General features: G+C 40.2%; 1 protein-coding gene across 2 annotated transcripts in view; it reads left to right on the top strand.

Annotated features, from left to right (window-relative positions):
* ST3GAL1 (ST3 beta-galactoside alpha-2,3-sialyltransferase 1) overlaps window positions 1-12,561 on the top strand; it is a 188,420-nt gene extending 175,859 nt beyond the window's left edge. Inside the window, exon 7 of one of the 2 annotated variants that reach the window (XM_069220788.1) lies at window positions 6,418-12,561. In XM_069220788.1, the coding sequence (XP_069076889.1) occupies window positions 6,418-6,591 (174 nt within the window). In that variant the 3' untranslated portion in view covers window positions 6,592-12,561. The remainder of the gene's footprint in view (window positions 1-6,417) is intronic. The other variant, XM_069220789.1, reaches the window with a different exon arrangement.
* Window positions 12,562-13,909: the final 1,348 nt, after the last annotated feature.

Here is a 13,909-nt window from a genome sequence, read left to right as displayed (position 1 = left end):
TGCTTGTGTAAGGTTTCAACCCCTCAACCAGTAAACCAATTTCTTACAGGGTGCATTAAGCAAACTGTAATAAAGAGAAGCCAGAATGAGCTTAGCCCTTATTCAGAGTGCTACGATCTCATCTGACACATAATGTATCCATGCAGAGGACACCTTTCGTACACAACTCTGTCTACATGAATACCACACATAAGCAAGCAACCAAGTGGAAGTAAAGGAACCCAGTTCAGTGGAGCTGAACATATTTAACGCAAGAAGATCAGTAATCCATCACTAGAATATACCTCAAGGACAGAGAACCTGGAATGACCTTTGTCACAATTATTTCCAGTTCTTTGGCTCCACATACAATCAGCCACTCTCTTCTGCCCGACGCCCATGCTCTGGCCAAGAAGAATCAGGAACCCTCCAATATAGATAGGAACACAAGTTGGGTGCATTCTTACATAAGGAGAGCACTGTGCCAGGCAGCTATAACAAACAAAAACACTGTGTAGCAACTGAAGTGGGCTCAAAGGCATTAAAGTTACCAGGGGAACAACACAAATTTAGTCACAAAGAGTAAACTGAGGATGGATATGAAAGACATTCACAGATTGCCAGGGCAAGTGCTTAACTTGAGCCTGCGGTTGTTGGTGGGGGCCGTTGGTACTTCAATCAAAAGAGGGACAGGGAGAATTAGTGGTCCAAACCAAACAACATAAAGAAGGAAACATCGCCAGGCACTCCTATCTACAAAAAAGATTATTTTCGGGACAGCGGCCCCGGGGAGGGATTGGTCAGATTGTCACCGAATAATATTCAATGGCAGTCTAGCAGTTCGCCCTGTCCCATGGAGCTGTGTCTATAATTTTGAATAGGCTCTTGTAGACTACAACTATTTGATGTGGAAATTATGTGAGTAAGTTTACTCATTGTTATTTCATTTGTTTCTCCAGAATGTGGTTTAACCTGTACACAATTGTGATTTCAGTCCAGGAGAAGTTAGTGTTTGTTTTTTGGTCCTGAAGAAGCGCCATATGATCCGACTGGACGACTGTGAGGTGCAAAACATGTTAACCTTCTTAGGTGGAGGCTATTCTCTTCTGCCTTATTTTTAGTAGAGTGTGGGTACATAATTTCCTGTTTACTCTACTTGGTTTTGTTTTAATCTTGTGGAGGATTCTGCCACATTCAATAAAAGCTGGGTATGGAGGCTCCTGAGGCAATTTTATGATTTTCTCTTTTCTCTCCTGTTTTTCTTGATCTTTGCCCGTAGGTTTGAATCTATTCCTACGTGCTCTTCACTGCGGCACACATTAACAGCTAAGATCTCTGGCAAAGAGCTCCTGTGTGGGGCCCGTCAGATTTTGCAGTGCCAGTCTGACGAGGAGCTACCCTATGATGAAGCATGATATCTAATAAGATGTGTGAGGTTCCTTAGCTCCTGTAGCTAGGGATGCCGGTGGTAGCCACTGGCACTCATTTTTGGTGACCGCCATTTATTTTTTCTCATAAGACTTTTACAAGAGCAAGAGAGGGAAAAACACATAATGGAAAGACGGAGGAAGAGAAAGAAAGATGGAAAAACAGTCACATTGGGAGGAAGCTGGAATCTGCAAGAGTGAGATAATCAGGCTGGGGGAGTTTGGTATTGGATTAAAGAAGCATGAGGTGGATCGCAGACTGTGTAGATATTTAATAGTGCCAACTGCTTGCTTTTGAGAAGAACTGAGGGTACTGAAACTCACTGTTTTACAGATTAAGCACTGCCCAGATCTTTCGTTTAATCAGGGTTTGACTCTTTCATATTACATGCATCTCCTGCCTGATGTCAGCCTTTATGCCACTACAACATCCTTCTCAAGTGAATTACATAATTCTTGGGATGCTGATTTGGGACTTCTGCTATACTTTCAGCATTTTGTTATACCTGCTCCAAAACGCAACTGTAAGATAGCTTTTTGATGTCACACGTAGAGACCATGAATTGGTCTCCACTTGTACAATCGCTCTGTGTCATCTTAAGGATTTGGGGGGCACTGGGCAACACAGATGGTGCCAAAAAATACAAAAATATAAAATTATACTTTAGAAAGGTCACACTAAAACAACTGAAGTTTGCCTTACCCAGCCCCCACAAAATCCTTAAGGTATAGGAGAGAGAGACAGAGTAAAAGATAGACAGAGACTTTTAGAAAGAGAAATAGAATAGACAAAGAGAGGAAGTTCACTCTCTCAGGAGACCCACGTAGAAGGTTGGCGCCATGGGCAATTTCCCAGTTCCCAGTGAGTTAATGAGCATGTGTGTAAATGCCTCCTTTTCCAAATTTCAAGCAAAGAAACGAGGCATAGCATGACAATGTTTTTTACACACCAAACTTTGCATATTTTGCCTTTTTTCCCAGCATTTCTACTAGACATATTTTGGCAGGTTTGACCTGTCATAATGTATTGGGGAAAACTGTGACAGTGTGATAATTATCACACAACATGTAATTCTGACACCTGTGTAAACACATGCTTGCAAAGGGATCAGAATTCGGCCCTGAACTCATAATGAGGGCCTTATCAAGTTTCTCACCAACTTCCTGAGGTAGACACTCTGCCTAATCTTGGTCTTGTATAGTATTGTAGTCTAATTTACTCATGTGGCACTTATTTCCCAGATGAGGCACTATAGCTTATTTGCAGGCAGGCAGCGTCCTACCTGATGAGGGAGTGTTTGGGTGGAAAGAGTGTTGAATTGCAGTACGGTCTAAAGGAAAGCACTTTGGTGTTGTGCATAAGTGATCAAAGTGGTACTATTATCTTAGGAAAGAGGAGTGAAAGTTCATGCATGTGCACTTCATCTTAATTATTTGTGCCTGCTTGAGGAGCCTTTATAGAATTTACTCATGGGCATGTTATGCACTGGATACTCTTAGCCCTTGAGCCAGCCATTTATTGGTACCACTTGCGGGGGTGGATTCTAATATGATTTATTGGCAAGGTATACTAAAAGCGAACATCAATGGGTGAGAAATTAATCAAGGCCGCGGAGCTTAGAGTTGACAAAAAGCTTCAAGAGTGTGCAACCATTAATTGTGATTCATAGATCTTAGCAGTTTGTAGTAGGGTCATAGTGGCTGCAGAAGCCCATTAACTAAACCACCACAGAGAGAGGGATTTTCCGGGGGAGGCTATTATTGGAGAAACTCATTAGTGAGGCACATAAGGGCCATTGCACCCAATGTTGTCCTCCATTTCTTAGTTTGACGTTTTTAATCATACTGAGGATATCACTTAATAAAGAGATATCTTGTGGTATTTTTAGTGATAGTTATCTGAATCCTGGGTAATTGTCCAGAAGATGTAATATGTAAGAACTCCCTCTGCTAAGACCGCCCTAGAGGTCGAGTCCACCCTTCTAGTACTATCTTACCAGGGTGGGGTGAGTTTTGGCTACGAAGAAGCATATCAATATTTTTGGAATTGTCTAAATCCATGACTAGGGATCAAGAGGGGGATAAAATGAGAGACCGTGGGGGATTTCCTCTCCTCCCATGGGTCTTGAAATAACATTTCAAGCACCATAAATAGCGGGATTGCACCTCTTGCGTGCAGAAGCCTATTCTCATGCATCTGGTTATCAGAACTATACCAGGATTAAAGCATAGGAGGAATTTCATGCTTCTAGCATTCAAGCTGATGATCACTACAAAAATATGAGAGATAAAGCATATGAAGAACTATTTCAATAAATTGTAACTGTGATTATTGCTAACAAAGATATAATACGTATGACAACACTCACTGAAGGACTTGAAACCCTCATGACACGAAGAGGAATACAGGGAATAGACAAATCAACCAAAAACCATGTTAAAAGAAAGTTGGACTCCGAGTTCGGTGACAGCCTCCACATATTCCTAAGCAAACAAGGAACATTACTGGCCCAACTTGATAGTGTTATGCTACAGAATGTTGTAAGAGAATAGCAGACTTTGAAAAGAAAATGATCAATTTTAAAGATTAAGGCAACAGGCATGAACAAGATCATCACTCATAAGAACGATGATTAAAACAAACTTGGCATCAACACCATGGCCATATCATCCATCAGATGTTGATAAAGATTAATTTACAGTGCCTGATAAACCTTAAACGGTTCGAATTTGAACTTCTGGTTTGAGATCCAGAAAACACAAAGCCATCGAAAAGAGTTGGCTTATTTATGCTCTCATTCATTCACAACACTAACATGAAGAAACAACGCGTCTCAATGCATAGCTACTGCTGACTTTGATAGGGGACAACTCGTTCTCTGTAAGGAATCCCAGATTAATTCTGGTCACCATTTGCCCACTACGAAGGGATTTGGTTTGGTCCTGCATGAGTTGATGTGCATACATTTGTCTTTGTACTAAGATTATTCTGATTGATTTATACATTCTGGAGAGATGTGAATTATATGATCTTCCTCTAGACCTCAATCTTTATAATTGAGCCCTTTGCGATCTCCATTGTTTGGTCAGGAATTAATATCCAGCCCTTCAACATCTTTCACTGATTCTTTAATTACATTCCAATGCGTAAAATGTACACATGCAGAATTTTGCTCAGAACTTTGTTTTAGCAGGCTGTGCCACATTGTCTATGTGCACCCTTGGTCCTGATGATGGTCGAAAATTAATATGGTCAAAGTGTCATCGTCAATGAAAGTAGCAAAAATCAAGGCTTTCTATCTTACATGATAACATCAGTACTTTATAACATTGTCATATTCATGTATCCTGAACTTACAACATAAGTATATATATGCAAGCTGCTTCTCATTTAACTTTTTCTGTTGTATTTCAAATGCACTGATTTGGGGTACCTACGGTACTCCAGAGACACCAAACCTTATGTACCTATCTCTTCCCAATTGGAAATTACACACAAAAGATGTTTTAGGGCAATTCCAATGCTATCCTATGGGAGAGATAGTCCTTGCAATAGTGAAAAACTAATTTAAGAATTATTCACTATTTGGACATATTAAGTTTAAAAGTGCATGTCCAGCTTTTAAAATACACTGTGCCCTGCCTTAGGGGCTAATTAAAGCCTACCTTTGGGGTGACTTACATGTAATAAAAAGAAAGGGTTGGGTAAGGGGTACACTTACCGGTTCGAAATGGCAGTTTAGAACTGCACACACAGCCTCTATAATGGCAGGCCTGACCCATGTTTGGAAGGCTACTGTAGTGGCTGGCACAATCAGTGCTGCAGGTCCACTAGTAGTATTTAATTTACAGGCCCTGGGCAAATACAGTGCACTTTACTAAGGACTTACAAGTAAACTAAATATGCCAATTGTTGAGAAGCCAATGTAACCATGATTTAGAGGACAACACACCTGCACTTTAGCACTGGTCAGCAGTGGTAAAGTACACAGATTCCTAAAGGCCAGCAAAAACGAGTCAAAAAAACAGGAGGTCAGAGTGCCAAAAGTTAGCTGGACACCAAGACTGCCAGGTCTAACAGTAGCAAAGATAAATACTACAGAGGATCCGTCCAGGAGAGACAGAGAAGCCGCCCACTGTGAGCACTGGTTACAGGCAGTCAGATACCCTGGTCCAGGTCCCAGTATCAGCTCCATCGATAAGTAATCTGTCCTCTTTAATGAAATATAGAACTCACTAAGCTCATTTCTTAGTGCAGGCAACATCACTTCTTCAGGATCTGATGTGGCACACAAATCAAACCTGACCCTTGTTTTTTGTCAAGTTTATGTATTACATATTTATATGGTGCAAATTCTACCATTGGTATGACTGTGTATCATGATTCAGTTCTTGACCTTCCTGGTGGGATTTGATGATTTGATTACAGCATGAATCTGTGTGTGAATTGAACAGTATCAGGATATCTGTTGGGGATAACTGGACGTGTTTGAAACTGGTTAGGTGGACCTATAGGTCGGATTGGTTGCTTAAATTCTAACTGGGTTATTTGCTTGTGCATTGCTGATGCTATTGTATGTGTGAGAATTAAATTGAAAAGGATTGTGTGATGCTGTGGTGCCCTGATCCCCGTATAGTGCCTTATGCAGGCTGTGTTAGGTGGGTGTTATGAATTTTGTTTGGTTCTGTGTGGGTGTTATGAATTTTGTTTGTGGGGTAGCTTCAGAAACTTTGTCAGCTACCAATAGGCTCTACAAGCATTACGCATGTTTGTTTCCTTAGCATAAAAGCATTTGGCATGCACTGTGCTTCAGGTGAGGAAGTCTGATTGGGTGAAAAAGGATGAATTCTATTGTATTTGATTTTAATGCGAGTGTTGGGATTGGGTACAATGCCCTGACGTTGGAGAGTTACACCCGGAACACTAAAGCTGAAAGGCCGCCATGTTGCTTAAGACTGTCTTTTGATGCAACGTCCTTTAATATTTGCCTTCCTCCCCTTTTAATCACAGGTTGACGTTTACGGCTTTGGAGCAGACAGCAATGGAAACTGGGACCACTACTTTGAGAAAAGTTCAGGAAAAAGTGCTTTTCGAAAAACAGGTGTGCATGATGGAGATTTTCAAGCAAACGTTACTGAAACTCTGAGATCGATCAACAAAATACAGTTCTTCAAAGGCAGATGACACCGGTAATATTTGGAGCCACAAAACACATAATACGATTATTTATTTCTTAGCCACAGCACTGGACAAATGCTCATGTTTAAGAGGCTCAAGAAACATTGTTTTGCGCCCAAGGGGAGCATGTTCAGAACCCACAGGTATTTCAGCCACACAAGGGGGGAAGGTATAAGCATATATCAGACGCGAAGAGCTTTTGAACATGCTTCTAATGTGTCAGTGGACACCCCATTCCATTGCTGCATGATACAGCAGGACATTGTGGACTAAAGCAATTTGCTTTGGGAGAAAATTGACACCTGCGATGTCAGAACCACCTCTGGTCGAAAACTATATTGATAAAATGAAGATTTTCAGAAAGAGAAAACGCAGAAGTATTTTATCCAGCTCTCTGTTACAGAAAATGAACGAAAAATCTGTTAAAAAACGGTGTGTTGAATTTTGGCTGATTCATAGAAAGTAGCCACCGGGCTACACACATGACTCATTGAATCCTTTCAAAAGCAATAAGACGAAACAGCAGCAGTGTTACACATAGTGTTGTGTTTTTATGTTTGCTGTTCTGCACAGATGTTGTTTTTCTACATTGTCAAAAAAAGCAAGGAGTGCATATAATCTGAGTGAAATGTAATAAAACCTTGAGTATTACAGATGATCTGTGCACAGAATATTTCCCAGCACCTGTAGTTCTAAAAAAACTGGGGTACCTAGAGTAATAGCAAGATTCCTCTGCTAAACACAACACAACACGCTTACTGCTAGCAAAGCCAAAAAATGTAGCAGACTGTGGTTGCAGCTTTAATCATGGCAGATGTTTGATGGATTACCTCGGAATAGTTTACATTAGATTTCTTCGATTTTTTGGTGCAGGTCTCTATCTGAGAGCCCTTGCCGTGTTATCTTTTATCTTGCACTTATTAGTCAATTACGGTCCATGGACATGAGGAATGTACTAGGTGTATGTGGTACTCAAGGTGGAGAGTCCATAATCCATAGTGACTGGAGCTAGGAAATGAACACTTGCAAAGCTGCATGGAAAATTGAGCCATTGTGCGAGCCATTGTGCCAGCCATGTGACAGCAAGGACTAGACTTCAAATGTGAAATGCTGCTCTATAAAGTACCATGGCAAGTGTAGTTAGTATATGCCAGTTCTAAAAACTGCAATTAACTTATCCAATAAGGCTGTATTCAAGCGCATCACAGAAGTATCAGAGTAGCTTACATTTTGACTTCGTCATTTGGGTTGCTTACCATATTTATGCCTACTGTGGGACTGGAGCACAGGCTGGGCCAAAATTCCTGTGAAAACCACTTGTTCTACTGTCATATGAAGTGTCATTTAGCCTACAGCACCTTTTAAGAATGTATTTATTTGTATTTATTGTTTTTGAGTAGAGTTTGCTTCCGAACACGTTGGGCACAGGGAGATATGTGAAAGGAACAGGGGCAGTTTAGATTGATCAATTTATCAGGACCACATGCTTGACGGAAGAGATGGGTCTTCAAGCACTTGTTCTACTTTCTGAAGTCCACCTGCAGGTGCAAAGACAGTAGTAATGGTTTCTGCGGAGCTGAACTTTGTGAATGCAGGCACCTCTCAATGGAAGGTTTCTATTACCACTGGTGCAACAAGCGATGGGTCTAGAACGTGGCCCATTCCACCTACACAAGTGCTTAAGCCAGGTACTCCACAGTACAAAGCTTTGTGTACAGCTCAGAGGGATTGGTCAACCGTCTGCTTCATTAACAGCAGGTAGAGGAATTAATGCATTACATGTTCAGGTCATCCTTAATGGAACATGAGGTCAGCAGGTATGCTTGAGGTTCTCTGGAGCTTTTCCAACTTTTATTCAAGGGATCAACATAAACTCTACCATTGTAGTAAATGCAAGGGACAGGGATGCTTCGATGATGGGTGTTTGTAGCATGAGTATTTGATAGAAGTGGCAAACTCAAGCTTGTTGACAATATTAGTTGAAAAACATATTTTCAAAACAAGCACAAGTAGAAAAGTGTATCATACCTAGCGCCATGAGAAATAAATTGGACTATTCTTCTGTATAGAAAAAAAAAATCACACTACCAGTGGAGGGAGTTTTACTATTAATGAACATTAAACTATATGATATGTTCCATTTGTCCCAATTTAATTCCTGATTTATACCAGATTAGAACCTGAGTAAGCGATGGCTCGGGTAAGCAGAAGCAAATTACTTTCCTCTAACTGTAAACTAATACAATTCTTACTTGTTTTGGTTCTCTTAAGGTTGTTAAGCACGTTATCATTGACTGCCTGTGGTCATTTTGATTCCCTATATGTTAATCAGATGATTTTGCTGTTTCCAATCCTTAACAAATATTTGTTGAATGTGTGTGACGTATCCAAACTATCCGTCAATTACACACTTACAAATTGTTTTTGTGTATAGGATATATTGTGTTCAAGTGGGTGCTTCTGTGCTAATTCATTTGCAATATGCAGTCGACTTGTGTGTCACATTACATTGTTTCTTTTAAGTGTTAGGTCATCATTTATTTCTTAGATCAGAGTGCCATACTGATAACACTACAGTAATTTGAACTAGATGATGTAATGCACAGTTTTGTGTTCCCCCCTGTTTGCTTCTAGTTCTAAAACCCACAGTAGTGGGTATTATGTGAAACATTAAAACAGCTTTAAAAATGTCTCATTTCCCCTGGCGCTTTGAGTTCTTGTCAGTCGAATAAACATATAGTTGGGAAGATTGCTGAATTGTTCCTTTTCAAGAGAGTACTTACTCTGATAAGCAATTTCCCAGCGTGATCTGCAAACAAAAGTTTGACATTTCCCATTATAGAATACCTACTATGAATAGGACACATTTCAAACTTTTATGCCATTCAGACAGGCACCCAGGAGTGCTCATTAAAGTGTTCAATATTGATAGATTTGCTTGTGTACTACAATGCGTAAAATGTACACATGCAGAATCTTGCTGAGTAAAAAATTGTTTGTTCGAAAATCTGACACTAAATAGTTATCGGCGAAGACAAGTAGCTTTCCCCGCATCCATGTTAAAAAGTTCCCTCCCGAATCTGCCCTAGAAGCATGCTCATTCAGCCCCTTTACAAGAGTTCATTTGCCTATGGTTGTGGGTCAAGAAAAGTATTTCTAAAAGGTATGTGCATACATAAAAGATTGTGAGTCTTCACCCACCTTTGTGCCAACAACGTTTGACAATAGATCCCACAGTAAGGTAGCCACAGTCGAAATCACTTTAGTGAAAAATTAATTCAAATTATACTTTAATTCATTCAATCTATTCAGTTTGTTGGGTAGGACAATTAAACTTTACAACTGGTAGGATGATGCGGACCTTGCTAAACAACGCCTATTTCTGTTTTCAATGCAGAAATAAAATAAGCTATGTTACTAATTTCCATAATCATAGTCTGGTATAGATATGACGCTTGACCCATAGAGGACTATGCCTAAGACCAACTCCAATAGTAGGCCTTAGTGCCCACATCATGATTTTATATTCTTGTTAGTTACATAAAAATACATTTCTCCATATAAACCTGGCCTTTAAGTTATGTAGAACAGGCACCCTGGATCCAAGCAGATACATTTAGTCCTCAAAATAGACTGGGTAGGATGTTGCTACTGATCTGTGTTACGGTGTTGTACAGCCTAAGTAGGATTTTCCGATAACTATTAAAACCACAGTGGCCTTACCAATCAATACATGTGTTTTAGAGCAAAGTTTTAAGCATTTTGTTATTTATTTAAAATGCTGTTGCTTTTGATGCATTTCTATGTGATTTCAAAGACTATTTTGTTCAGTTGTTTACACGTGCCTTTGTATGTATTTGTGAAAAAAGTATAGATTTTATAATCAGAAAAAACTGTAATCTCTTTGCTAAAACAGAAAATGTAAAGCAATTCGCAGCATTACGTTTTGTGCGCACCCAATATTATTTTAAGGAGCTACTTATTTTGAAGTGAGAACCCAACGCGTGCAATGCGGATTGTTTTGGCTTCTGAGTTTGTGATGGGACCTTTGCTGGCACATACTGGTGAAATTAATTTATAGTCTGGAGTCAAGTTTGACAGGTTAAGGGATTACCTCCTGCTTTCCTGTTGTTACTACTTCCATTTTAATGTTGTCAGTATCCAGTTCTCTCAAATCAGTGTCCTGATATCTGATACCATGATCGTGATCATTAGAAGCTACATACTAAGGTACCTCCCATCTTACATAGTCACACAGTTATACAGATAATTTGCACTTGGTTTAAGTGTACGGCTGTCTTTTTACCTTCTGGATTATTTTAGTTTAATACACAGATTATTTGTGCAGCAATAGAAAAATGCTGAATTTGTTCTCCTTTCATGAAGCAGTTGAAAACTATAAGCCTGAGGGCAGATTTATCAAACTTCATGCGTGAACAGGCAGGAATGCACCATATTTAACAGTGTAGTATGCATTCCTCTCCTTTCCTTGCAGTGGCGCACCTTATGCTGCCTTGCACTAATGCAGGCACCCCTGCGCCATGGTGCAAAGGTGACTGCGTTGCAGACAGGATTGTTTCCTGCCGGATGCAGCACACATAGAAAGTGGAAGAAAAGAGGAGAAATAAAGATATTTCTCCTCGTTACGCCTCACCTGGGAATGCATAGCATTTTGATACATTCCCAGGTCCACCAGCAATGGTAAATCTGGGAATGCATCAAAATCAATGGGTGGATGCAAGGAAACATCCATGCTCCACCCATGGAACGCCTCCATAGGGCACAGTAATGCAGCTCAGTGATTTGCCCTGCAATGCATTACTCTAAATCTATCAAGCCGCTCATGGTGGCCTTGCAAGGCTTGATTAATCTGACTTAGTAGTTGCATCACCCTTGTGCCCTTTATCATTGTACAAGGGCAACATAACTCTTTGATAAATTTGCCCTCTAATTTGCAAAGGCTTTTGTCTGGTTTCTTATCGTCTCAACAAGAAAATACAGTCATAAGATTATCTTAATACCAGAGGACCCATGAAAATCATGACAATCTTTACTGGTTAAGGAGAGTCTAGCGCACGTTTTGTCCCAATGTTCTGGGTTGAAATTCTTGGTTGAAGTTATTGGGTCAGGGTTCCCTGTTGCTGGCGTCAGCTAGAATCAAGGTAATGCAAGGTATTGAAAATGAGTCAATGTTATTAAAGGCCATAAAGAAAAGGAATATAGAAGAAACATAAATAGACCTTCAGATAAAGTTTCTTGAGGGAGATTCTAGGCAGCAGCCTCACGTAGCCTCAAGAGGGTGCTAGATTGCAGCCGTAGGCTTCAGATATGGACTTGGTGCTGCGAAAAGGAAGAGCCAAAAGGAAAAAAACCTCAAAAATGTTTGCGCCAGAGAAGCATTACAGGACTGAAAATACTGATAAGAAAGTTCAGCAAATTAATTAGAGAGAGGCAAAACAATGTATTTCACGCTTTCCCTATTTTCACCTGTTGTGACCCCTGTTCCACCCAGGACTGCTGATCTTTCCCTTTTCTTGAAGGAGAAGTAGCAACTTCGAAATACCCATTTTAATACTTTTTAGTGGCTGTTTCCCCCAAAGGAAATGCACAATAAATTCCAGAAAAACGTCTTTTTTTAAATTCTTTTGTTACAACTGCCAACAAAATATTGCTGTAAGCATTTTTGATCAAGGTGCTGTTGGACAAAATATGAAATCAACAATCACTTGTAATTGTGGTATATGCCGTGAGCTTATTACTTCATTTTTCTTTGTGTTAATCTTACTTTTCAAAATGGAAGGATGTATTTTCTGAAGGTTTTCACTGTTGCACTGTACTATGTATGTCACAGTTTTATTTACAGAGCATTAATAACTTTGGAAGGAGGTTTTTATTTTTTTGATATTTATGGTGTTCAAAATCTGTGGTAATAAAAAGATTATTTCCTTAAAAAAATAAATGTAGCTACCAAACGGTTATGTGCATTTGCGTTTGGTTTCATTTTTTCTGATGTACGCGACTATTACTGAGATTCTATGAATGCTTTTAGTAACTGTTTTGTTGCAGATGTGGCTCTGTAACTAGCAATTCAGAGTCAGGGTATGCAAAGATTTTATCACACAAGTGTATTGTTACACAGCTTCCGACTATTGGCCTGTCTATAACGCCCGATTCAAGAAACAAATAGTAGAGTTGCACCTACCTGCCTATGCAGTTTTGTTACTGTTTGGCATCTACAAGCATTCCCGCGTGTGTTACAGAAAAAATGTCCAGGCACAGGTGTACTTCTGGACGCATCAAGTGACTATTGCCAAGGGCTCCTATTTCTCATTTTCTGCAGTGGAAAGATTTTTCCCTGTAAGAAAGCCCCTACACAACACTCCACAAAATGTGGTGCTCAGCAGCGCCTCCTACATTAGGATGAAGGAGCATCGCCCTTCTGCATAAAATGCCCTCAGAGATGAAAAATGAAATGGTAATAAAGTTAATTTATTCCCATATTATGTTCTATACTCCCATCCTGGACCAAATGTCAAGATGGGGCGGGGCCACTGCTGCTGAGTGGCAGCAGTGAGCTGTGCATAGTTTAAAGTACACATCTTTTTGACCGGCTGTCTTGCGATGGTCAGCCAGATTTGTGCATTTTAAATTCTCTAACCTAGGTGTCTTGAGACCGCTCGGTTAGAGAAAGCACAGGCCTCCAATGCTCTTGAGAGCACTGAGAGAGGCCACTCCCTCCAATCCTGGCGCTTCTTTCATGCAGGTTACCAGCATGAGAGCTTTACCAGGATTAGTTAGGGGAATTTGCTGGAGCTCGAGGAGATCGGAGGGAGGGGGACGTCGGATGTCATGCAGCAAGCAAAGTGTTTTTGTTCTTTTTGTTTACACACACCACTCACCTTGCATGCATACATGCACCAACACCGCATTTGCCCACACTCCCACTCTGCCTACATGCCAGCCACCACTGGTGGTGCTGACCTTCGCTTCTTCTCACACTCAATGGGGCATTAGTCCAGCTCTTTGATGGAGTAAATCTCTGACCATTTTCAGGGTTCAAAGGCAGATGGGAATGTCTACAAACATAAATGCTCCTTTCCAAACCTTGAATGGGATTTACCAGTGCAGATTTCTCCACAGAAAAATGTATACACGTAAATGCATTTATGCCACCTTCCGGAAATCTCATTGTGAATTCTTGCCAAGTGTAAAAAAGATTTCAATTTGTGACTTGGGCCCATAGTTCACAAAGTTTCTTGCTTTTCCTTCATTTACATTCTTGCTTAGTTTTGCTGCACAAATTGAAACTATTATTTCACAAGTA

Source organism: Pleurodeles waltl, chromosome 2_2 (assembly GCF_031143425.1).
Source record: "Pleurodeles waltl isolate 20211129_DDA chromosome 2_2, aPleWal1.hap1.20221129, whole genome shotgun sequence".
Classification (NCBI taxonomy): domain Eukaryota; kingdom Metazoa; phylum Chordata; class Amphibia; order Caudata; family Salamandridae; genus Pleurodeles; species Pleurodeles waltl.
The sequence above is the reverse complement of the archived record's forward strand: the minus strand, read 5'-3'. Positions and strand labels throughout refer to the sequence as shown.